The sequence below is a fragment of the Geotrypetes seraphini genome, chromosome 5 (assembly GCF_902459505.1).
Source record: "Geotrypetes seraphini chromosome 5, aGeoSer1.1, whole genome shotgun sequence".
In the NCBI taxonomy this organism is placed as follows: Eukaryota; Metazoa; Chordata; class Amphibia; order Gymnophiona; family Dermophiidae; genus Geotrypetes; species Geotrypetes seraphini.
In genome coordinates, this window is record NC_047088.1 from 224,659,163 (window position 1) to 224,683,057 (window position 23,895).

Consider the following 23,895-nt stretch of genomic DNA (forward strand, 5'->3'; position numbering starts at 1 on the left):
CCATGAGGGGAAGGGCTAGCATCATTGTTGGTGTTGGAGGAGGGAGGTTCCTCCTCGCAGCATCTGTTGGGACAGAGCATTAGCCTCAGAGGAGCAAGAAGGGAACTGGCCTGGGGGGTATTGGGGGAGGAGGGGTGACAACAAAAATGGTCTAGGGCTTTATAACCTTTTGAGCCAGCCTTGCCTCTCGCCCCCATTTCACTTACATGGGTGCTAATCTCCCCTTCTTAACAATTTCTCTTCCAGTCCATGAGTCAGTAGATCCAGAAGACTACTAGAATGCAATAGTAGGAGGAAGGGGACAACTATGTACACTGTTGTGGAGTGGAACATGAATGCTGGGGTCACCTCAGTGTCTGCAGAAGTCTTTTCAGTACCACGGGCAGCTCCACAGTAAGGTGCAAGTGTGTTCCACTGCTTCCTGACACACCTCTTCTAGATGAGCTCATTAAATATGTATAAGAGCCTCATTCTAAAAGAACTCTGTCCTATCTTATGGAAAATTTTATTTTATATTGAAGCAGGCTTCTATTCTTCCTTAATGCTTTTATATAGTATTCATATTGCCTGGTTTAATCCCTTTTTGACTATTTTATAATTATTTGTAATAGTTGCCTTTTTGATTGAATTTTTTCCACTTGAATTGAAAAGACTACTCTGTGCAAAGGATGGATTAGGCTAGAACTGTGATGTTTGATGTACTTGGTATGGCTTAAAAGTCAAAGAGGCCATGTTTTATATAGAAAACACTTTTCTTAGGCACATATTAAGAAGGTAGACATAGCATTCCAAATTGGCACATGTATGAGGAGCAGGTATTTAAGCAGTGGTGGCATACAGAAAAGCCCAGTTGTTCCTTCCAACATCCACTACTGAGCTACCTGGTTTGCTGGTGCTGGGACTAATTGATGTTGACATATGATTTCCGTACAGACGATAGTCTTATCACAACTGGCCTATTGCAATGCCTTTTATTTAGGGATTACAACAGTACAGTGTAAAGCATTACAAATTATTCAAAACGCTATAAAACTAAAACCCAAAAGACAATCTGTTGTCAATGTTAAATCCAATGCCCAAAATGTAATTGTCTAACACCCTTTTTCCTTTGGCGAGAATGTTTGAACTTTACTATATACTGGAAAAAAATTAATGTAATGGACCTCAGTATGGATACAACTCACTTTGTGAAAGTAAAATTTGGGTCTGGGCAGTAACTCATAGATGATGAGTACCAGGCAGTAACCATTTACTTATATCCTTCATTTCTCTTCCTTTCTCTCCTTCTTTTCTTCCTTGCACCTTTCATCCTTTATTGATGCTGCGTTACTTGCATAAATTTTTTATAGTAGAGTTTTATTGTCTTCCAGATGCATATGTTTAGTTTCTTTACATCTCCTTGTTATATTTTGCATCTTATTCTCATCACTTTTTGTATTTTCAAAAATTTAATAAAAATTTTGAACAAAAAAAAAAAAAGAACTGCCCCATACATCATATAGCCCAATCTTGTGGAATTAATTAACCCAGAACACCGTATAAACCTTGGACAAACATTCAAACCAAGTGAAAAAAGAGGAGTAAAAGCGTAATAAACTCCCCAAAACAAAAATCTACATCAAAACCGTGAAAGTGCAATGTGCTCACATCTAGAGTCACCAGATAAATGTCGGAAGTAGAAAGTTCAAGATCATGTAGTTTGCAGAGAAAATCAGTAGTATCCCTGATAAAGGATTTGGCTTTACCCACATGGGGTTAGAGAAAATGGTCCAAAAATTGGGGTAAAGGTTCTGATACTGTATTTTTGAGAGAAACAATGGGTCTACCCAGAGGGGACCCAAGAGACTTGTGAATCTTGGGGCCGGTGTAGAACACTGGAGTCCTGGAATGAGAAATTTGAAGGAAACGGCTTTCCGCATTGGTGATCATGCCAGTTCCTAATGCTTCCTGGATCAGCTTACTGATACTGGTTTGTAATTCATTAACAGGATCATTTTGTAACAGAAGATAATTCTGGGTACCACCTGAAGGAGGTGAGGTTTTTTTGTTTGTTTTTTTAGATCTAATAGCTTCCTTCACCTCACTTGTTAATTGTGCTAGCTGTCATTTGGCCTTCCTTCCTCCTTTTTCAATACATGGAATGTATCTGGTCTGGGCTTTTAGGATGATATTTTTTAATATAACATCCATGCCTGATGTAAATTGTTGACTTTTGCAACTGCTCCTTTGTTAGCTATGTTAAAAGCACTGTGGCATTTAGTTTTTCATTAGCTGAGATCCACATGTGTGGAGGTGCTTACTTGAAGATAAAATATGGTTTTTCTTTATTTAAATTATTATATATTCTGGCTTGAATACTATTTGGGTGATTCTAAAGAATTACCAGGCTGTGTTGGGTATGATGAAGACGCAGCATTTTAATCAAACTTGTAGCGTACAGAAGTTTCCAATGAGAGAGGAACCTTCAATGATTGTTTTCAAGAACGAGTACCGTTACCTTACCGTTACCTTATTGTGTTAATAGGGAAATAATACAATGAAATGAAGTTTATATACTAGAAAATAATTTGAGAAATGTATTGCTCTCAATTGTAATGTTTCGGAGTATTTAATCCTCACATGTAATAACATCACTGGGCTTTTTTTCATTCTTGATTGTGTATCAGTTGAGTATAATGTCTGGATTCCTTTACCCTATTTTAGTAAGAATCTGTATCGTGCTTGTCTTTAATCAGTTTTATAACTAAATACAAAATTGGGAAACATATTGGTGCTTTCTCCTGTTCATAGTTTGGATAAGCATAAAAAGATGGTGGTAATGATTTGATATATATATATATTTTTTAACACGTTTTCACAAAGATCTGGCGTCAGGATATTTAACTTCATCTGTATTGCCTTGGGAACTAAGGGGCTCATTTAAAATAAAATAAAAGTCCAAAAAGTGTCCTAAAGGGGCAGATGGACACTTTTTTTTTTTTTTCCCTCTCTCTCTCGCCAAATACTTCCAAATCTCTATTTTGAAACCTATTTTCTAGATGAATATCCACACTGTTAATCCACAGATTGTCTAATTCTTGAAGGAATATTAGAGGTGTGGTCTGGGTGAGACTAGGGCAAGCTTATGACTTTGGACGTTTTTCTACCATAATCAAACATTTTAGAATATGTCCAGGGTACGATTTGGACGTTTAGGGGCTAGACCTATATTAACAATGCATAAGGGACAAAAAAGGTGCCCAAACTGACCAGATGACCACTGGAGGGATATAAGCATGCCCCCGCTCACAAAGATGTAAATGAAACAGTATATATATTGCCTGTATACAAGCCTCAAATGTTAAGCGCAGTTCTAGTGGCAGCAAGCAGGTCTTTGGAGTAACTTGGTGATCAGTTCAGTAGATTGCAGAGAAAGGGGCTCCAGGCCCATATCCCATTCTTAACTAGTACATTGTGATAGAAGGTGTAAGCCCTCTAAAACCTACTGTACCATCATATTGATGTGATGTACAGTTGGGTTCAGTAGGTATTGGGTGGGTTTTGGAGGGCTCACAGTACAATTCAAGGAGGTTTTGGTGACTTGTGTACCTGGGATCTTCTATGTACAGTTAACTGAGGTGCTCTGCTGGGATGTCTGTGTGACCAGTTTACTAAGAATACTAACCCCACCCCACCCCCTACATCCCAAGGGCTTGTTTTGTGTATTTTTCTTTTGAATGTGTGTGTTTTTTTAATGGATCAAAAAGATAGATGCACATCTGAAAAATGACCATTTAAACTCTCCAAAAAATCAAAATAGGTCTTTTGCAGTTTTAAAAATGATCATGTTCACTTCTGGATTTTTCTACGTCTTCCGCAAAATGTCCAAATTTTGATTTGTACGTCATATAGAAAATGTCCCTCCTAAATGTGCCAGACTAGTTGGGAAGCCCTTGTTAAAATGGTTTTTCCAGTTGTCAGCCTATATTTGAAGTTACTACAACCGCAAGCTCTTACAAATCCCCAGTGGCCTCATTGGGTCGCATTCATACAACCAAACTTTATTTTTTAGTTTTGACTGCTGAAATCAGGCACTAAGCTTCAGCTACAATTCTGTTTTGGATGAAACTGAAAAAAGAAGTTTTGGTTGGCCTTTAGTTGGGATCATCTCCTAAATTAGAAGAAGAATTATTTTCTTTGTATAGGATTAAACATCTCGTAAGTGCTTCAAGAATTACTTTTCAGTACATGGTCCAGTACTGGTCTATTTAAAGAGTGCACTGAGACTGTTGGTTTGGTTGATGGATACTGTTGACGCCTCTTTAAACCAAGGCCTATCTATTCCTTTGTTCCGTTAAAGAATTAAGGGCCCCATTTATAAAGCTGTGGTATTGATGCTACCATAGCAAATGCACTGAAGCCCATAGGAATTGAATGGGCTTCGGGGAATTTACTACAGCAGCATCGCTATTGTGGCATGTAATAGACCTTGTAAGTTCCCCATTTTAAAAAGATACATTTGTGAGAGGGTTTAAAGACTTGTATCAAAATTTTTATTATTACTACTATTACTACTATTACTACTATTATTACTTAGGAGCCTAAGAGCCAAAATGGGAGAACTAGAAGTCATAGCCAATACAAAGGACCTGGACATAATAGGAGTCACAGAAACGTGGTGGACTGACGACAACAAATGGGATGTGGCCATACCAGGGTACAAACTCTACAGGAGGGACAGGACACACAAGAAGGGTGGAGGAATAGCGCTTTATATAAAGGACTCCATACCTTCAACCAGGATAGAAACAACAGTAAGGGCGGACGACTTGGAATCACTATGGATTAAGCTACCTGGAGGAGCTGGAGCAGACATAAAATTGGGCCTGTACTATCGCCCACCTGGACAAACGGAAGCACTCGACCAGGACCTGGAGGCTGAGCTGAGGCAGATATGCAAAAGCGGAAGCGTGATGGTGATGGGAGACTTCAACTACCCTGGGATAGACTGGAGTATTGGACACTCAAACTGCACAAGGGAGACCAAATTCCTGGAAACCACGAGGGACTGTTTCATGGAACAGCTGGTCACGGAACCAACACGGGGGGATGCAACTCTCGACCTAATCCTCAATGGGCTAGGGGGACCTGCAAAGGAGGTGGCGGTGCTAGAACCCCTAGGAAACAGCGATCACAACATGATCCAGTGCAAGCTGGAAATTGGACCATCAAAGGTGAAAAGATCCACAGCGACAGCACTCAACTTCAAAAAAGGGAATTATGATGGCATGAGGAAACTGGTGGGAAAGAAACTCAATGGTAGCGAAAGGAAGATGGAGTCTGTAGAAAAAGCCTGGTCCCTACTCAAGGGCACGGTGCAAGAGGCACAGAACCTGTACATCCCCAGATTCAGGAAGGGGTGCAAAAAAAACCGAACAAAAAACCCAGCGTGGATAACAACTGCAGTGAAAAAGGCGATAAGTGACAAGAAAACATCGTTCAAAAAATGGAAAAAGGACCAAACAAAGGACAACCAAATGGAACACAAAGAACACCAAAGGAAGTGTCACCGTGTGGTTAAAAAAGCTAAAAGGGAATATGAGGAGAGACTGGCGGGGGAAGCAACAAACTTCAAATCGTTCTTCAGATATGTGAAGGGGAAGCAACCGGCAAGGGAAGAAGTGGGGCCATTGGATGATGGAGACAAAAAAGGAGTGGTAAAAGAGGAAAAAGAGATAGCAGACAGGTTAAATAAGTTCTTCACGTCAGTCTTCACGAGGGAGGATACATCCAATATTCCGGAACCGGAGGACATCGTAAATGGGGATCGGGATGAAAAGCTGGTCCAACTAGAGGTAAGCCAAGAGGATGTCCTCAGGCAGATAGACAGACTAAAGAGCGACAAATCGCCAGGTCCGGACGGCATTCACCCAAGGGTACTAAAGGAACTAAGGAACGTAATAGCAGAGCCACTTCGCCAAATATGTAACCTATCCTTAAAGACTGGAGAGATCCCGGAGGATTGGAAAATTGCAAATGTCACGCCCATCTTCAAGAAGGGTTCAAGGGGGGACCCAGGGAACTACAGGCCGGTGAGCTTGACCTCGGTCCCGGGAAAAATGATGGAAGCACTGATTAAGGACAGTATCTGTGAACACATAGAAAACAATGGACAGCTAAAGACGAGCCAGCACGGCTTCTGCAAGGGTAGGTCATGCCTCACAAACTTATTGTACTTCTTTGAGGGAGTAAATAGACAGGTGGATAAAGGAGAATCCATTGACATCATTTACCTTGACTTTCAAAAAGCCTTTGACAAGGTACCGCACGAAAGATTGCTTAAAAAACTGTGGAGACACGGGGTGCAAGGGGAGGTCCACCGATGGATCAAAAACTGGCTGGCAGACAGGAAACAGAGGGTTGGAGTGAAGGGCCATTACTCAGACTGGCATGGGGTCACGAGCGGAGTTCCGCAGGGGTCGGTGCTGGGACCGCTCCTGTTCAATATACAGTGGTGCCTCGCATAACGGACGCCTCGCACAGCGAACGCTGCGCACAACGAACTTTATGTCTTGATTCGTACAACGAACTTCGTTTCACACAACGAAGTCGCCCGAGCTGCATCCTTCCGCGCAGGCACTGCGCTTAACTGCCCTCTCTCCGCCTGGCTCCCTCTTGCCCCCCCCGACTCCCCGACACGATCGGGGCAAGAGGGAGCCCAAGCCCTCTTGCCCCCCCCGACTCCCCGACACGATCGGGGCAAGAGGGAGCTCAAGCCCTCTTGCCCCCCCGACTCCCCGACACGATCGGGGCAAGAGGGAGCTCAAGCCCTCTTGCCCCCCCGACTCCCCGACACGATCGGGCCAGGAGGGAGCCCAAGTCCTCCTGGCCACGGCGACCCCCTAACCCCACCCTGCACTACATTACGGGCAGGAGGGATCCCAGGCCCTCCTGCCCTCGACGCAAACCTCCCTCCCCCCAACGACCGCCCCCCCAGCCGACCCGCGACCCCCCTGGCCGACCCCCACGACACCCCCAACCCCCTTCCCCGTACCTTTCTGTAGTTGGCCGGACAGACGGGAGCCAAACCCGCCTGTCCGGCAGGCAGCCAACGACGGAATGAGGCCGGATTGGCCCATCCGTCCCAAAGCTCCGCCTACTGGTGGGGCCTAAGGCGCCTGGGCCAATCAGAATAGGCCCGGGAGCCTTAGGTCCCTCCTGGGGGCGGGGCCTGAGGCACATGGGCCCAACCCGACCATGTGCCTCAGGCCCTGCCCCCAGGAGGGACCTAAGGCTCCCGGGCCTATTCTGATTGGCCCAGGCGCCTTAGGCCCCACCAGTAGGCGGAGCTTTGGGACGGATGGGCCAATCCGGCCTCATTCCGTCGTTGGCTGCCTGCCGGACAGGCGGGTTTGGCTCCCGTCTGTCCGGCCAACTACAGAAAGGTACGGGGAAGGGGGTTGGGGGTGTCGTGGGGGTCGGCCAGGGGGGTCGCGGGTCGGCTGGGGGGGCGATCGGAGGTTCTTGGGGGGGGCGGTCGTTGGGGGGAGGGGGGGTTTGCGTCGAGGGCAGGAGGGCCTGGGATCCCTCCTGCCCGTAATGTAGTGCAGGGTGGGGTTGGGGGGTCGCCGGGGCCAGGAGGACTTGGGCGCCCTCCTGGCCCGATATTGTCGGGGAGTTGGGGAATCGGCGGGGCAAGAGGGCTTGGGCTCCCTCTTGCCCCGATCGTGTCGGGGAGTCGGGGGGGCAAGAGGGCTTGGGCTCCCTCTTGCCCCGATCGTGTCGGGGAGTCGGGGGGGCAAGAGGGCTTGGGCTCCCTCTTGCCCCGATCGTGTCGGGGAGTCGGGGGGCAAGAGGGCTTGGGCTCCCTCTTGCCCCGATCGTGTCGGGGAGTCGGGGGGGGGGGCAAGAGGGCTTGGGCTCCCTCTTGCCCCGATCGTGTCGGGGAGTCGGGGGGGCAAGAGGGCTTGAGCTCCCTCTTGCCTCGATCGTGTCGGGGGTGCCAGGGACCACACGGAGTCACCCACCGTACCACCCGATTCGGGTAAGCGCAGGTATCGGTGGGTGGCTTATTTGCGGGGGGGTGCCTTATTTTACATTTTTTTCTAAAAAGGGGGGGCTGTCTTATTTGATGGCCCTGCCTTATCATCGGGGAAACACGGTAGAAAAAAAAAAAAAAATGAACAGTTAAGTCCCAGTTTTTGCCGCTGAGACTCTGCCCTCTCTCACTGTAAAATTAGACTCTACTTAGTCTGTCTTTAAATTTAAAAAATGTGTGTTGTTTTAAAAAACAATTATGTTTTTAGATGTATCTAAATAAAAATAATAACCAAAAATTTATCTTTTTTTATGTCATCTTAGCATATTTTATGCTGCAGAACGAATTATTTTTTTTTACATGTATTCTTATGGGAAAACGCGTTTCACATAACGAACGTTTCGCATAACAAACTTGCTCCTGGAACCAATTAAGTTCGTTGTGTGAGGCACCACTGTATTTATTAATGACCTGGAGGCGGGAACAAATTGCGAAGTTATTAAATTTGCGGATGACACCAAACTCTACCGCAGGGTTGAAACCATGGAAGACTGCGAAGATCTGCAAAGGGACCTAACGACGCTAGAAGAATGGGCCAAAAAATGGCAAATGAACTTTAATGTAGGGAAATGCAAGGTCATGCATGTAGGGAAAAAGAACCCGATGTTCAGCTACAAAATGGGAGGATCACTGCTAGGGGTAAGTAACCTTGAAAGAGACCTGGGAGTGATGGTGGACACGTCTTTAAAGGCGTCGGCACAGTGCGCCACAGCCTCAAGAAAAGCAAACAAAATGTTGGGTATCATTAAGAAGGGTATCACGACCAGGACAAAGGAGGTCATCCTGCCACTGTATCGTGCAATGGTGCGACCGCATCTGGAGTACTGTGTCCAATATTGGTCGCCGTACCTCAAAAAGGACATGGCGGTACTTGAGGGAGTCCAGAGAAGAGCAACTAAACTGATAAGAGGTATGGAAAACCTCTCATATACTGACAGACTGAAAAAGCTGGGGCTGTTCTCCCTGGAAAAGCGGAGACTTAGAGGAGACATGATAGAAACCTTCAAGATCCTGAAGGGTATAGAAAAAGTAGACAGGGACAGATTTTTCAGATTACGGGGAACCACAAGTACAAGGGGGCACTCGGAAAAATTAAAAGGAGACAGGTTTAAAACAAATGCCAGAAAGTTCTTTTTCACCCAGAGGGTGGTGGACACATGGAACGCGCTCCCGGAGGCTGTGATAGGCCGGAGCACGTTACAAGGCTTCAAAGAAGGTTTGGATAGGTTCCTAGAGGATAAAGGAATTGAAGGGTACAGATAAGAGTAGCGGTAGGTTATAGGGATAGTCTGGGACCATTGCTCAGGCAATGGGCCTGATGGGCCGCCGCGGGAGCGGACCGCTGGGCGAGATGGACCTCTGGTCTGCCTCAGCGGAGGCAACTTCTTATGTTCTTATGTTCTTATGTACTTCTTATCACCTATATAGCGCTGAAAGGCATACGCAACTCTGTACATTTTGGCATTTATAGACAGTCACTCCTCGGAAGAGCTTACAATCCTAATTGAATTCTATTTTAGAGGGCAGTAGGTTATTAGATCAGTTTTGCTGGAGATGACAGTCCCACTGCATAAAATAGGTCCATCACGGAGCATGCATTTACAATACCAAAACAGTAGCATCAGTTAGTAAATATCTAGATGTTAATATCTAACTGTTTTAAATTACATATAAGCCTATCTCTGTTTAAATGTTGTTGAAATGAGAGAGAGAATAAATTCCCTTTTTTTTCCCTTCTTCCTTTTTATTCTGGTTTCTCTCTTGAAGGTATAAAACTTGGTTATAGTTGAGACATTTTAGTTTGAACTTCGATGAATGAAAATGGGTAACTTTTTTTGTGTGTGTGTGTCATTACTGAAAAAATAGTAACATAGTAGATGACGGCAGATAGACCTGAATAGTCCATCCTTCTGCCCAACTTGATTCAATTTAAATTTTTTTTCTTCTTAGCTATTTCTGGGCAAGAATCCAAAGCTCTACCCGATACTATGCTTGGGTTCCAACTGCTGAAATCTCCGTTAAAACCTACTCCATCCCATCTAAACCCTCCCAGCCATTGAAGCCTTCTCCAGCCCATCATCCCCCAAACGGCCATATACAGACACAGACCGTGCAAGTCTGCCCAGTACTGGACTTGGTTCAATATTTAATATTATTTTCTGATTCTAGTTCCTCTGTGTTCATCCCACGCTTCTTTGAACTCAGTCACCGTTTTCCTCTCCACCACCTCTCTTGGGAGCGCATTCCAGGCATCCACCACCCTCTCCGTAAAGTAGAATTTCCTAACATTGCTCTTGAATCTACCATCCCTCAACCTCAAATTATGTTCTCTGGTTTTACCATTTTCCTTTCTTTGGAAAAGATTTTGTTCTATGTTAATACCCTTCAAATATTTGAACATCTGAATCAAATCTCCCCTGTCCCTCCTTTCCTCTATGGTATACATATTCAGGGTTTCCAGTCCCTCCACATACGTCTTCTGGTACAAGCCTCCTATCATTTTTGTTGCCCTCCTCTGGACCGCTTCAAGTCTTCTTACGTCCTTCGCCAGATACGGTTTCCAAAACTGAACACAATACTCCAAGTGGGACCTTACTAATGACCTGTACAGGGGCATCAACACCTTCCTTCTACCGTTTGATGATCGCTACTTCCTAGTTGAGCACCCACTCGAACATTAGAGATACTCTCTCTATTTGTGAGGACCAGATCCAATATCGCTTTTTCCCTTGTGGGTTCCGTCACCATTTGTCTGAGCAGAGCCTCTTGAAAGGCATCCACAATCTCCCTACTTCTTTCCGATTCTGCAGACGGAACATTCCAGTCCACATCCGGCAGGTTGAAATCTCCCAACAGCAGCACCTCCTCTTTCCTTCCAAACTTTTGGATATCCACAATCAGATCCTTATCAAATTGATGCGTTTGAGTCGGAGGTCTGTAGACTACACCCACGTAGATAGAAGTTTCATCTTCTCTTTTCAGAGCGATCCATATTGCTTCTTCCTCTCCCTATGTTCCTTGCATTTCTGTCGCTTGGATATTGATCTGTACACCTTTTTGACCATCTTTGTCCTTCCTAAAAAGATTATATCCCGGTATGTTTGCATCCCATCCATGTGATTCACAGAACCATGTCTCTGTGATAGTGACAATATCTAAATCTTCTTTTAACATCAGGGCTTGCAGATCATGAACTTTGTTGCTTAGACTGCGAGCATTTGTGGTCATCGCTTTCCAGCGGTAATCTCCCTTTTCATATAGATTTTTGTTTAGTTTCACTTTCCGTTGCAATGCTAAGAAATGAGTTGCTGATATTTGTTTATGTTGCAATCTTTACTACTATCCACATCTTTTCTTTTGTCTAGGGTGGTCTCTATAATTGTCCTTCATACATACACCACCCCCACCTTCTGGTTTAAATGCCTAGAAACATATTGTCTAAATTTCTCTGCAAGGTTTCTTTTTCCTGCTGTAGTAATATGTAGCCCATCAGTGCAATATAGCTTATTGTCCTTCATGTATTTCCCCATCCTCCTATGTACCTGAAGCCTTCTTGATGACACCAGGCTTTGAGCCATCTATTAAAGTCCTCTGTGTTTTTCACTCTTTGTTCTCCCTTTCCAAATGCAGGCAGTATTTCAGAAAAAGCTAAAGTCTTTACAAAAGGTTTCAAGCCCTCACCAAGCTCTCGAAAAGCTTTCTGTGCTGCAAGTGTGGAGTTGTTGGCCAGGTCATTTGTTCCCAGATGGATAACATCAGTGTTAAAATTCTTAGTTTCTTCCTTAATTATAGTCAGTATTTGCCTGGAACTCCTGGTAGCTGAGGATCCTGGAAGACATTTCATTATTTTGTTCTCCTCGCCTTGTGTTCCAAGGTTAATGCCTCTGATGATGGAATCTCCCAACAGTAATAGTTTTCTGTTTTTGGCTTTTTTATTTGTGCTTAGGGTGCACTTGTTCTCTTGAGTTGCCTTCATTGGTTTCAGTCCCACCTCCCTTCTGTTTTCTTGAGTATTGCAGTGCACTAGTGGAGCGAAGGAATTTTGTAAAGGTAATATTAGTTAAGGTGGATGTTTCTGTGTTACATGTCGCAGTCTTCCTGAGCCCTACTGTGATCCATTTATTCCTGGGCTGTTTTATTCTTTAAGGTAGAGGTGGTAAGTTGATATGATTTTGTGGAGTGATGGAAGCTGCTTTAATTGTATTCAATTCCTGTTTAAGTTTGCAGAGCTCCTCCGTTCAGATTGCTTTTTTAAAAAGTCTAAAAGATAGCATAGTAAATGACGGCAGATAAAGACTTGCGTGGTCCATCCGGTCTGCCCAACAGTCACATTCATCATCAAGGCTATATTGAACCTACAGTCCAATAATTATCAATTTGCTAAGTTCCACTATAATATGGGCAATATCTGTACTGGGATGATATGAATGTAGTATAAAGTACACATACCTGCTCCTGATCCATTTTGCCATATACAAGAACAGACTGTAGAAGTCTGCCTGACATCAGCTACACTGGAGACAGATGTAAAATAAAAAATAATAATGAAGCTAATACTCCAATGGGTTGATTATTTGGTTAGTTTAATTTTATAACCTTGTACACATTTCCAGTTTACCTGCTTAATATTAGTTCAGCCATATATGGAACCCAACTTAAGCTTTAATTAGATAGTTCTGATTAGCTATCCCGGCCCTCAATATTCATTGCTTCCAGAATAACCAAATATACCCAGATATAGCTGGCTTTCTGGGTCTATTGCTTTTCCCTTGTATACTCAAATATAAACAGAAGTAACCTTTTTCTCCCCAAAAAGGAAGAAAAAAGGTTGACTTGAATATAAACAGAGGGATTAATATTTGAGTGCCCAGCCCTGCTAGGCTCTACACCTACCCCCTCTCCCTCTCTCCCCTACCCTGCCAGGCTGTGCAAACTGTCTCGTCTTCCCCCCTCCCCCCCCCCCACACACACATACACACACATTTCTGCCCTGCCAGGCTCTACGAACTGTCTCCCCTTCCTTCCCAATACCCTGTCCCCTCTCCATCCCTTCCTCCTGATGCTTTGCAGGCCTTCACCGGGCATGCTGTAAGACCTGGTGCTCCAGCGGTGGGTCGGGACAGGAAGGATCCCTCCCACCACCTGTCCCAGCTGACTGTGACAACTTTTACCTCCTTCCCGCCTCCCATGCATACCTTTCAAAGCCCTACTGGTCCAGAAGTAAACTGGGCAGGAGCGATCTTCCTGCTCTCCTGCCCCATGCTAAGATGCTACCGGAATGGTTGCTACGAGTTCTCGTAGGACTCGTGAAAACTCGCGTCAGCCATACAGTTAGCGGCTCTGCATGGGGCTGGAGTGCTGGAAGATCGCTTCTGCCCTGGTTTACTTCTGGACCACCAGAGATTTGAAAGGTATGCGTGGAGGCAGGAAGGAGGTAAACGTTGTCACAGTCAGCTGGGTGAGGTGACGGGAGGGATGCCTCTTGTCCTAGCCCACCACTGGACCACTAAGTCTTACAGCAGGCCCAGCAGAGGCATTCAACAGGTCCTGGAGGGGATGGATGAGTGCTGAACCAAATATAAGCCAAGACCTCCAATCTCAGCTTTTATTTGAGTATATATGGTAAGTAGACCGGGAAGGATAATGTTTGCTGGTCAGTTGTAGCATTCTTGTCCTATTTTAGTCATCTTTGAATTCAAAGGGGCATATAAATTCCAAAATGTACAGTGCACCTTTTTTGAGGACTTATCTTCCTATTATTGAACCTTTTTTTGAGGACTTACCTTCCTGTCATTGTCATTTCAGGCACCTAGTTGAACTGCTGAAGCGTACAGCTGTTCATGGAGAGAGTAATTCTGCACTAATTATTGGGCCCAGAGGATCTGGAAAGAGTATGGTAAAGGGAAAAAAAACAACTCTACTAACATTTGTTTCTATTAAATGTTTGGATTTGTTTCTATTTTTGTTTTATTTATAACTTTCCTCTCAAAAATTGCTATAACTGTTGGATTTCATGTTCAATATCTGGGGGAGGGGAATTAGATGAGTTATACACATTTTCTGCCTTTTTTTTGTAGATGGCTGCTAGTTAATTCTAAAATGCATGACGAACCTCAGCAACCTTTTTGGCAAATGTTTAAATAAAAATGCAGCATCCTTCTCGGAAGAAATTGATTTGATTTATATAAGTAATAGATTGTGCTTTTGGTCATCCAAATGGAAAACTAGTTAACTCAAAATACTTAACACACATTAGAGAATAACGGAGAGCCAAAATTTGTCCCTGCAAAACTCAAGCTCAGTCCCTGCAAACAATCTGATCCATGCCAGACAAGCCTCGAAAAGTTATGATTTTATATTAAACTTATTTTATTAAAGTATTAAAAGAAACAATATTCTGTACATTGTCATTTTATAAATCTCAAAAAATACAGAGCTAGAATCAGCGAAACCGCTTGTCTCCTTTCCCCCTCACAAATATCCCCTTCACTATTCCGAAAACTGAACGAGCTAAATTACTACAGAATGTTACTCAGAAAAATCAAGCTAACAGAATACTTCAGTCATGGCAGTGATAGTGTTAGGGGAGTGCAACTAGGGCAACTGCCCCCTGTTCAGAGAGAACCCTAAGCTAGCTGGAAGCTAAAGAAACATGGCTTGTGCTTTGCTGTCTCCAGTTATGTCTAACTCTAGCAGGATACATATGTCAAATCTGATATATTCTAATCACAAAATAGAAAATAAATTACTTTTTCTACATTGTGTTTTCTCATCATTTTATTAATCATGTTGGTGTCAGGCTCTGGTCTCTGTTTTCTTTTGTCTTCTCTTAACTCAGTTGCCAGGGTCTCCTGACCGTTTTGTCATTTCTTCTTTCTCCATGCTCACCATCCATATTCTATCTCTGTGTATGTATTGTTCCCCATGTTCAGCATCTCCCCTTCTCTAGTATTTCCCCTGTGCCTATCTCCCTGCCTTCATCTTGCTATTTTTTGATCCCCTTCTCCTGTGTTCTGTACCACTCCTCTATATCCCTATGTCTCCCCCAAATCCAGCATTTTCCTTCTGCATTCTTAATTCTCCTCCATGTCTAGCCATCTTCTCTCTATGTCCATATACCCTCCTATGCCTGGCATTACCCCTCTGTGTCCATATACCACACCCATACAGCTTTCCCCTTTTTGTCCCTGTTCCTATGCTCCCATCCATGCCCACCATCTCCCCTCTTTTTGTATATCTCCCTGTGTCCAGCTTTTCCCCTCTTACTCCCTTATACCAATCTGTCTCTCACCCTCTCTTTCCTCTCTCGATCCACTATGTTCAATATTTCAGTCACCCTTCCTTCATCCCCTTGGTTCAACTTTTTTTTTTCCCTTCTCTTCTCCTTCTTCCTGCAGATCCTGTACCTCAGTCTTTTCCCTCTAGCTCCCTTCCCATGGGTCCAACACCTCTATCCCCTCATTCAGCGCCCAGGTGTAGCTCTGGCACATCTTCCTTCCTTCAACTCCAGTCACCGCACCACATGGGCCCAGCACCTCTTTTTTCCCCCTCCCCCAAATCCCTAGACAAGATCCATCACCTGTCTCCCATCCCTTCAGCTCCAGCTCTGGAACCAGCCAGTCAGCACCTCCCCATGGGTCCAGCAGCCCAAGCAACCACCTCTCTTCTTTGCAGGTGCAGCGGCAGAAACACCACCCCCCACACACACACACACATCTCATGTCCAGCACCCTCCCTCCCTCACAATCACGGGTTGTGCAATTCCAGCAAACCCTGCCCCTTTTAAAAGTGGAAAAAAATAAACAAACCCTGTGATTCCCCTACCAGGTCGACACCCCCACCCCCCCTTGCACCTCCTGCCCTGGGCCTTCCAGCGTTTAAGAAGCTTCAGTAACCAAAGAGACAAAGTCTCGTGCCTGCTCCGGGGCTTTCTTCCAGTTGAGTCCCTCCTTCCGACATAACTTCCAGCAGGAGGGATTCAGTTTGAAGAAGGCCCCGGAGCAGGCATGAGATGTTGTCTCTTTGGTTGTTGAAGCTTCTTAAATGTTGGTAGGCCCAGGGCAGGAGGCGCAAAGGGGATGATCAGGTAAGAGAGTCACGGGGTTTTTTTGTCGCTTTTAAAGGGGGCAGGGTATGCTGGTGTTGCAGGACCCATGATCAGGAGGGAGGCTGCTGGCTGGGTGGGGAAGGAGGTGACTTGCTGCAGTCATCCTTTACTGCAGGAACAAGGCCCTTTACCGCTCCCACAAGGTGGTGAAAAGCCTTGTTATCCCAGGACAAGCAGGCAGGTATTCTCACTAGTGGGTGATGTCATCCGACAGAGCCCCGATACGGACATCTTGCAAGCATGTCTTGCTTGAAGAAACTCAGAAGTTTCGAGATGCCCGCACCGCACATGCGCCAGTGCCTTCCCGCCCGATGTACTGGGCGTGTCTCCTCAGTTCTTTTCTTTCCGCGGAGCTGAGAAGTTTGTCTTCATTCTGCGCTGACTGAATTTCAGTTTTTTTGCCTTCTTAACCCGCGTTTATATTTATTTCTTTGACTTTATTTCAATTTTACTTTATTTTTCTAAAAAAAAAAAAAAACTTAAAATTATTTCTTCCGGCGGTTCGGCCGGGCCGGCCTCGTGGCTGCGGCCTAGCGCCTTCGACCTTGCAGCGTCGATTTTCCGGCCTATGTCCCGACCAATCACCGGTTTTAAAAAGTGCAGCAAGTGCCAGCGTGCGATTTCGCTGACGGACCCACACCGACGCTGCCTTCAGTGTCTTGGTCCGGAACACGTTCCGAAATCGTGCCGGCCTTGTTCCACGCTCACTGCGCGCTCGTTTAAGCGGCGCTGCTTGCTCTGGGAGTCGATGTTCAAGATGGAGACTGCCAAGGACATCTCTGCTGCTACGGCTGTTGAGGTTTCGCCGATCCATTCGAAACCTACATCTGCGACTCCTGCATCGAGCATCGTGAAGCCCGCATCGTTTGCCCCGGCTTCAGCTTCGAGTTCAGCATCGGCGCCTGCCTCCGTCTCCTCGGTTCAGGTACCGCCTTCCACTGTCCCTCCTGTGGTCATCAAAGTGCCTAAAGCTAGCAAGCAGAAGCACTTGGCCACGAAGGAACGCGAAGACCGTGCAGGAGGACCCCCTTTCGGTGCGGATCCCTCCATATCGGCTTCGCTTCGATCCCTGCTAGAAGCTCAGTTTGTCGAGCTTATGCGCACTATGGGACCCCGGCTTATCGCCAACATTCAAGGTGAGATTCCGACCCCGGTTTCAGAGGGCGGTCCGCCCCCTCCCCCTCCTCCTCGTCGTTCGATCTCTCTACTCGACGAGGGGGATCGGCGGAGGGCGGCGGAATCCTCCAGGAGGGCTTCCCTTCCGGAGATGCCACCTTTGGAGCCCATCACACCCCCACGCCAACAGGGTGCTAGGGCGGCTCCTGATAATCGTAGTCCTGGGCATACTGCATCGCAGGAGGAGTTCTTCCGCACTCCATACCAGACATGGGTGGCGCTACGTGAATCCGCATCTCTGCCACCTCTGCGATCCACTGCATCGAGCCCTATCCATTCCTTTGAGGCTTCGAAGGATCAATCGATGCATAGAAGATCTCATTCTCCGTCCCGTCACCGGGAGGGGCATCGATCTCGGCACTCTTCTCGGCACTCCTCACGTCATTCGGAGGTGTCTCCGCAGAAGAAGATCCAGCGTTTGGGGTACTCCTCGTCGGATGTGTCCCAGCCGGAGGGGCCAGAGTATGAGGAACCATCTACCTCCTATTCTCCATGCCGATCTCAGCTCTCCCTGGACCCGGAGGCTTCCACGTCTTCTAGTCCATCTCGTCGGCCGGCCTTGGCAGACCAACTGTCTTTCTCATCCTTTCTCCGACAGATGGCGGATGACTTGGATGTGACTTTGGACACTGGGTCCAAATATTCTAAAGAGTATTTGGACACCATGCATTTACCTCACCCTCCGGCGGAGACACTTCAGCTTCCTCTACACAAGCTGCTGGACCAGACTTTCATGCGCTGTTTTGAGACACCGTATTCCTTGCCTGCAGTTCCCAGTAAACTGGATGCTCGATACCGCATCGTTCACCACAAGGGGTTTGAGGGAGCTCAACTTTCTCATCAGTCCCTTCTGGTCGAGTCTTCTCTCAAGCGTTCTCATCCCTCCCAAGTCTATGCTTCCGTGCCTCCGGGCAGGGAGGGGAGAACGATGGACAAGTTTGGTAGACGTATCTATCAAAACTCGATGATGGCGACTCGAGTGCTCAATTACAATTTTTTCTTCTCTTCATATTTGGATTTCTTCTTGCCGGTGTTCCGCAAGTTCATCCCTTTCATCGATGCTCAGGCTCGTTTCCAGTTTGAAGAGGTGGTGGCGACCCTGTCCCAGTTGTGGCTGCAGCTGATGCAATCCTCCTACGATGCCTTCGAGCTCTCGGCACGTGCTGCGGCCTGTTCGGTCGCCATGCGTCGCCTGGCGTGGCTTCGCACCATTGATATGGATCCGAACCTCCAAGACAGACTTGCTAATGTGCCTTGTGCGGGAGCGGATCTGTTCGATGAGTCTATCGAGACTGTTACTAAAAAGCTTTCGGACCATGAGAAGTCTTTTCAGTCTATTCTGCGACCTAAGCCGAAGCCTCAGCAGTCTCATCCCTCTAGACCGCCTCAAATCTACCAGCGGCGTTATCAACCGAGGCAGACTCCTCCTGCGAGACAGCCTGCGAAGAGACAGCCTCCCCAGAAGACTCAGCAGAAGCCTCAGATGCCGGCTGCACCCAAGGCTACTCAGCCTTTTTGACTCTCTTCCAGGGAGCATAACCAACGTTCTGTCTTCCCCTGTTTTTCCCATAGGGGGTCGTCTCCGTCATTTTTGTCATCGATGGGAGTCAATCACCACAGACCTTTGGGTCCTTACCATCGTAAGAGAGGGATACTCTCTTCATTTCCAACGGGTCCCCCCGGACCACCCTCCAAGAGAGTATCCTTCCAACTTAACGCAGACCGCTCTTCTTCTCCAGGAGGCTCAGGCTTTGCTTCGGCTTCGGGCCATCGAGCCGGTCCCGTTAGATCAGCAAAACCAAGGGTTTTACTCCCGGTATTTCCTGGTTCCGAAGAAGACGGGCGATCTGCGGCCCATTTTGGACCTTCGAGTCCTCAACAAGTTTTTGGTCAAGGAGTGGTTCCGTATGCTGACCCTTGCCTCTCTCTATCCCCTCCTCGAGCAGAACGATTGGTTATGCTCTCTGGACCTCAAGGAGGCCTACACTCACATCCCAATTCATCCAGCCTCCCGCAAGTTCCTCAGATTTCGGGTGGGACATCTACATCTGCAGTATCGAGTGCTTCCATTCGGCCTTTCCTCTTCGCCCAGAGTCTTCACGAAGTGTCTGGTGGTGGTGGCCGCTGCACTCCGGAACATGGGTCTCCAGGTGTTTCCATACCTCGACGACTGGCTCATCAAGGCCCCGTCGGCTCCAGAGGTCATTTCGGCGACCTTGACTACGATTTGTTTTCTGCAGAACTTGGGCTTCGAGATCAACTTTCCCAAGTCACATCTTCAGCCCACCCAGACTCTCCCCTTCATCGGGGCGGTCCTGGATACCATCCAACTTCGAGCTTTCCTTCCTCCTCAGCGCATGGATGCTCTTCTTCTACTCTGCCAGTCGGTGTCTTCTCGCCCGTCCATCTCAGCGAGACACATGATGGTCCTCTTGGGTCACATGGCATCCACAGTTCATGTGACGCCTTTTGCCAGACTACATCTCAGAATTCCTCAATGGACCTTGGCATCTCAGTGGACTCAGGTGTCCGACCCGTTGTCCCGCCACATTGTAGTCACTCCTGCTCTACGGCAGTCTCTTCTCTGGTGGATGACCTCTTCGAATCTATCCAGAGGTTTACTGTTTCACTCTCCTCCCCACCAGAAAGTTCTCACCACCGATTCATCGAACTATGCATGGGGAGCTCATCTGGATGGTCTTCGCACTCAGGGGTTCTGGACCAGTGCAGAACGACTCCATCAAATCAATCTTCTGGAGCTCAGAGCCATCTTCAATGCTCTTCAAGCTTTTCAACATCTGCTTCACGACATGGTGGTCCTAATTCGCACCGACAATCAGGTCGCCATGTATTATGTCAACAAACAAGGGGGCACGGGCTCGGCTCCTCTTTGCCAGGAAGCTCTTCGAGTCTGGGATTGGGCGGTCCGCCACAACACCTTCCTCAGGGCTGTCTACATTCAGGGGACAGACAATGTCTTGGCAGACAAATTGAGTCGTCTTCTCCAACCTCACGAATGGACGCTCCATTCCAAGCCCCTTCATCAGGTCTTTGCACAGTGGGGGACGCCTCAGATAGACCTCTTTGCAGCCCCCCACAACTTCAAGCTGCCTCAGTTTTGCTCCAGGATCTACACTCCTCATCGCCTCGAGGCAGACGCCATTCTTCTGGATTGGGGGAATCGCTTCCTATATGCGTTCCCTCCATTTCCTCTCATTCAGAAGACTCTGGTCAAGTTGAGATCAGTCCATGCCACCATGATTCTAATTGCTCCTCGGTGGCCCAGACAACCTTGGTTCTCCCTTCTACTTCAACTCAGCAGCAGGGAGCCAATACTTCTTCCAGTGTTTCCTTCACTACTCACTCAACATCAAGGTTCACTACTTCATCCCAACCTGCAGTCCCTCCACCTGACAGCTTGGTTCCTTTCAACATAACTCCTCACCAGTTTTCTCAAGCAGTGAGGGAGATCTTGGAGGCTTCCAGGAAGCCTGCTACTCGACAATGCTATTCCCAAAAATGGACTAGATTCTCTTCCTGGTGTATTTCCAATGCCACGGAACCTCAACGAGCTTCCCTTTCTTCTGTATTGGACTATCTTCTACACCTGTCTCAGTCTGGTCTCAAATCTACCTCCATACGAGTCCACCTGAGTGCTATTGCGGCTTTCCATCAGCCTCTACAGGGGAAACCTTTGTCTGCTCATCCTGTGGTTTCCAGATTTATGAAAGGTCTTTTTCATGTCAACCCTCCTATCAAACCTCCTCCTGTGGTTTGGGATCTCAATGTTGTCCTGTCTCATCTCATGAAGCCTCCGTTTGAACCACTCAACAAGGCTCCACTTAAGTATCTCACCTGGAAGGTGGTTTTTCTGGTGGCCCTCACGTCTGCTCGCCGGGTCAGTGAGCTTCAGGCCCTAGTTGCGGATCCACCGTTCACTGTGTTCCATCATGACAAGGTGGTTCTTCGTACTCATCCTAAATTCCTGCCTAAAGTGGTCTCTGAATTTCACATCAACCAATCCATCGTGCTTCCAGTGTTCTTTCCAAAGCCTCATTCTCATCCTGGGGAAGCTGCTTTGCACACTCTGGACTGTAAACGTGCTTTAGCTTTCTACTTGGATCGCACAAAGCCTCACAGAACTGCTCCTCAACTTTTCGTCTCCTTTGATCCGAACAAGTTGGGACGACCTGTATCGAAGCGCACCATCTCTAACTGGATGGCGGCTTGTATTTCTTCCTGCTATGCCCAGGCTGGATTATCCCTTCCCTGTAAGGTCACAGCCCATAAGGTCAGAGCAATGGCAGCCTCTGTAGCCTTCCTCAGATCGACACCGATTGAGGAGATATGTAAATCTGCCACTTGGTCCTCGGTTCACACATTCACCTCTCATTATTGTCTGGATACTTTCTCCAGACGGGATGGACAGTTTGGCCAAACAGTGTTACAAAATTTGTTCTCTTAAGTTGCCAACTCTCCCACCATCCCATTGGGGTTAGCTTGGAGGTCACCCACTAGTGAGAATACCTGCCTGCTTGTCCTGGGATAAAGCAATGTTACTTACCGTAACAGTTGTTATCCAGGGACAGCAGGCAGCTATTCTCACGTCCCACCCACCTCCCCTGGGTTGGCTTCTCAGGCTAGCTACCTGAACTGAGGAGACACGCCCGGTACATCGGGCGGGAAGGCACTGGCGCATGCGCGGTGCGGGCATCTCGAAACTTCTGAGTTTCTTCAAGCAAGACATGCTTGCAAGATGTCCGTATTGGGGCTCTGTCGGATGACAACACCCACTAGTGAGAATAGCTGCCTGCTGTCCCTGGATAACAACTGTTACGGTAAGTAACATTGCTTTCCTGAACCCACAGCAAATGAGCCAAATATTTCCCCATTTCTGCAGGTTTGCTGCAGTTGTCACCATGTCATTCTCTAATAAACATTTCTTATCGTATTTCATCAGTCTAGACCAATAGGGTCTCTTACCAACAGATGGAGACGGAGAAGCTAAAGTTTTCAGTGATGACATTTGTGTAAGGAGCAGTACAGCCTGGAATTGTCTATTTTTCTGCCTGCAGCAAATGGTTCATGTTGGATTGTTGCAGTAGAATATTTTTTTAGCAGGCCTGACTTCTGGGCAAAATCCACTGCCTGTAGCCTAATGGTTGAGCATGGCTGGTATTGTCTTCCTGTGATCAAACCATGGTCCTATATCTGGTTGAATCTAGAAGGGTCAACTGCCCCTTGGCCCATGTGTTTGGCTGACTGGCATAGATTCCCATAGGATCTCTATCAGGAGGAGGGGGAGAACCCTACCTCCTCCTGTCCCCCAAAAACCCTTATTGGGGGGGAACTTTAGTGCTTTTCTGAAGGAATAAAACTTCTTTAAAAATGTCAGCTTTGTCGAAAGCTTTTTTTAAAACCTAGATAGTCGTGGGATAGGAGGCAATGTTCTGTCGTTGATTAGAAATTGGTTATTGAACAGAAAATCGAGGGTAGGGTTAAATGGCCTTTTTTTCTCAATGAAGGATGATAAATAGTAGAGTGCCAGGAATCCATATTGGGACCTGTGCTATTTAACATATTTATAAAATGATCTGGAGATTGGAAAGACAAGTGAGGTGATTAAATTTGCAGATGTCACAAAACTACTCAAAGTTATCAAAACACACGAGGACTGTGAAAAATTACAGGAAAACTGTAGAACATTGGAAGACTGGGCATCCAAATGGCAGATGAAATTTAATTAGATAAATGCAATGTGATGCACATCAGGAAGAATAATTCAAATCATAGTTAATGGATGTTGAGGTCCACATTAAGAGTCGGCATTCAAGAAAAGGCCTGGACCAGTAGTACATCCCAGGATGTACCGGGAAGGGGAAGGCCTGCCGTTGTGAAGAGGTGGACCTGACGGCTGGAAGGAGTAGGCATCCCTCCGGCTGGCCTTACTACAAAAAGGGGTTGGGGGGAGTTGGGGGTTGGGAGGGGAATCAGGGGGAAGGGTCCTGTTTAGGGATTCATATGTTCAGGGGGCCTGCTGTCAGCAGAGAGTGGGTGTCTCTCCTGTCAAGGGACTTCAAAGGGGGGTTTGGGGTGGCAGCAGGAGGGAGTGGGCATCTGTCCTGCTGCGGACATTTTCGGGGGTGGGGGGGATAATCCCTGCCACTGCCGCTAGCTGATCGCGGCAGGGAGATTCCCTTGTCACTTTTAGCTGATGGCATCCCAATTCTCTAACCGGCATCTGTGACATGGTCACCAGTTAGAGAATCGGGGTGATTAGGCAGGGTTAGGCCAGATGCGATTCTGTATAGAATGCCAGTGTGCAATTCTCAGCTGCCGCTTATGCGCCTGCTGAAACTGGTGTCCTATACAGGATCTGCCCTGTAGTGTTTGACATATTTAGTTGCATTTTAAAGTTTTTTGCAAGTTAATTGCCGTTTTGTTTTCTCTAGTTATTGAATGATGTTTTGAAAGAACTTAGAGAAATAAAGCAAGTAAAAGAAAATGTTCTGCAAGTTCATCTGAATGGTAAGTA

General features: G+C 46.6%; 1 protein-coding gene across 7 annotated transcripts in view; it reads left to right on the forward strand.

The window, feature by feature from the left end:
* ORC4 (origin recognition complex subunit 4) overlaps window positions 1-23,895 on the forward strand; it is a 115,465-nt gene that overhangs the window by 32,054 nt on the left and 59,516 nt on the right. For 6 of the 7 annotated variants that reach the window (XM_033947321.1, XM_033947326.1, XM_033947323.1 and 3 more), the window contains 2 exons: window positions 13,883-13,973; window positions 23,813-23,888. In XM_033947321.1, coding sequence (XP_033803212.1) covers window positions 13,883-13,973; window positions 23,813-23,888 — 167 coding nt within the window. Of the gene's footprint in view, window positions 1-1,988; window positions 2,034-13,882; window positions 13,974-23,812; window positions 23,889-23,895 lie in introns of all 7 variants that reach the window. The other variant, XM_033947328.1, reaches the window with a different exon arrangement.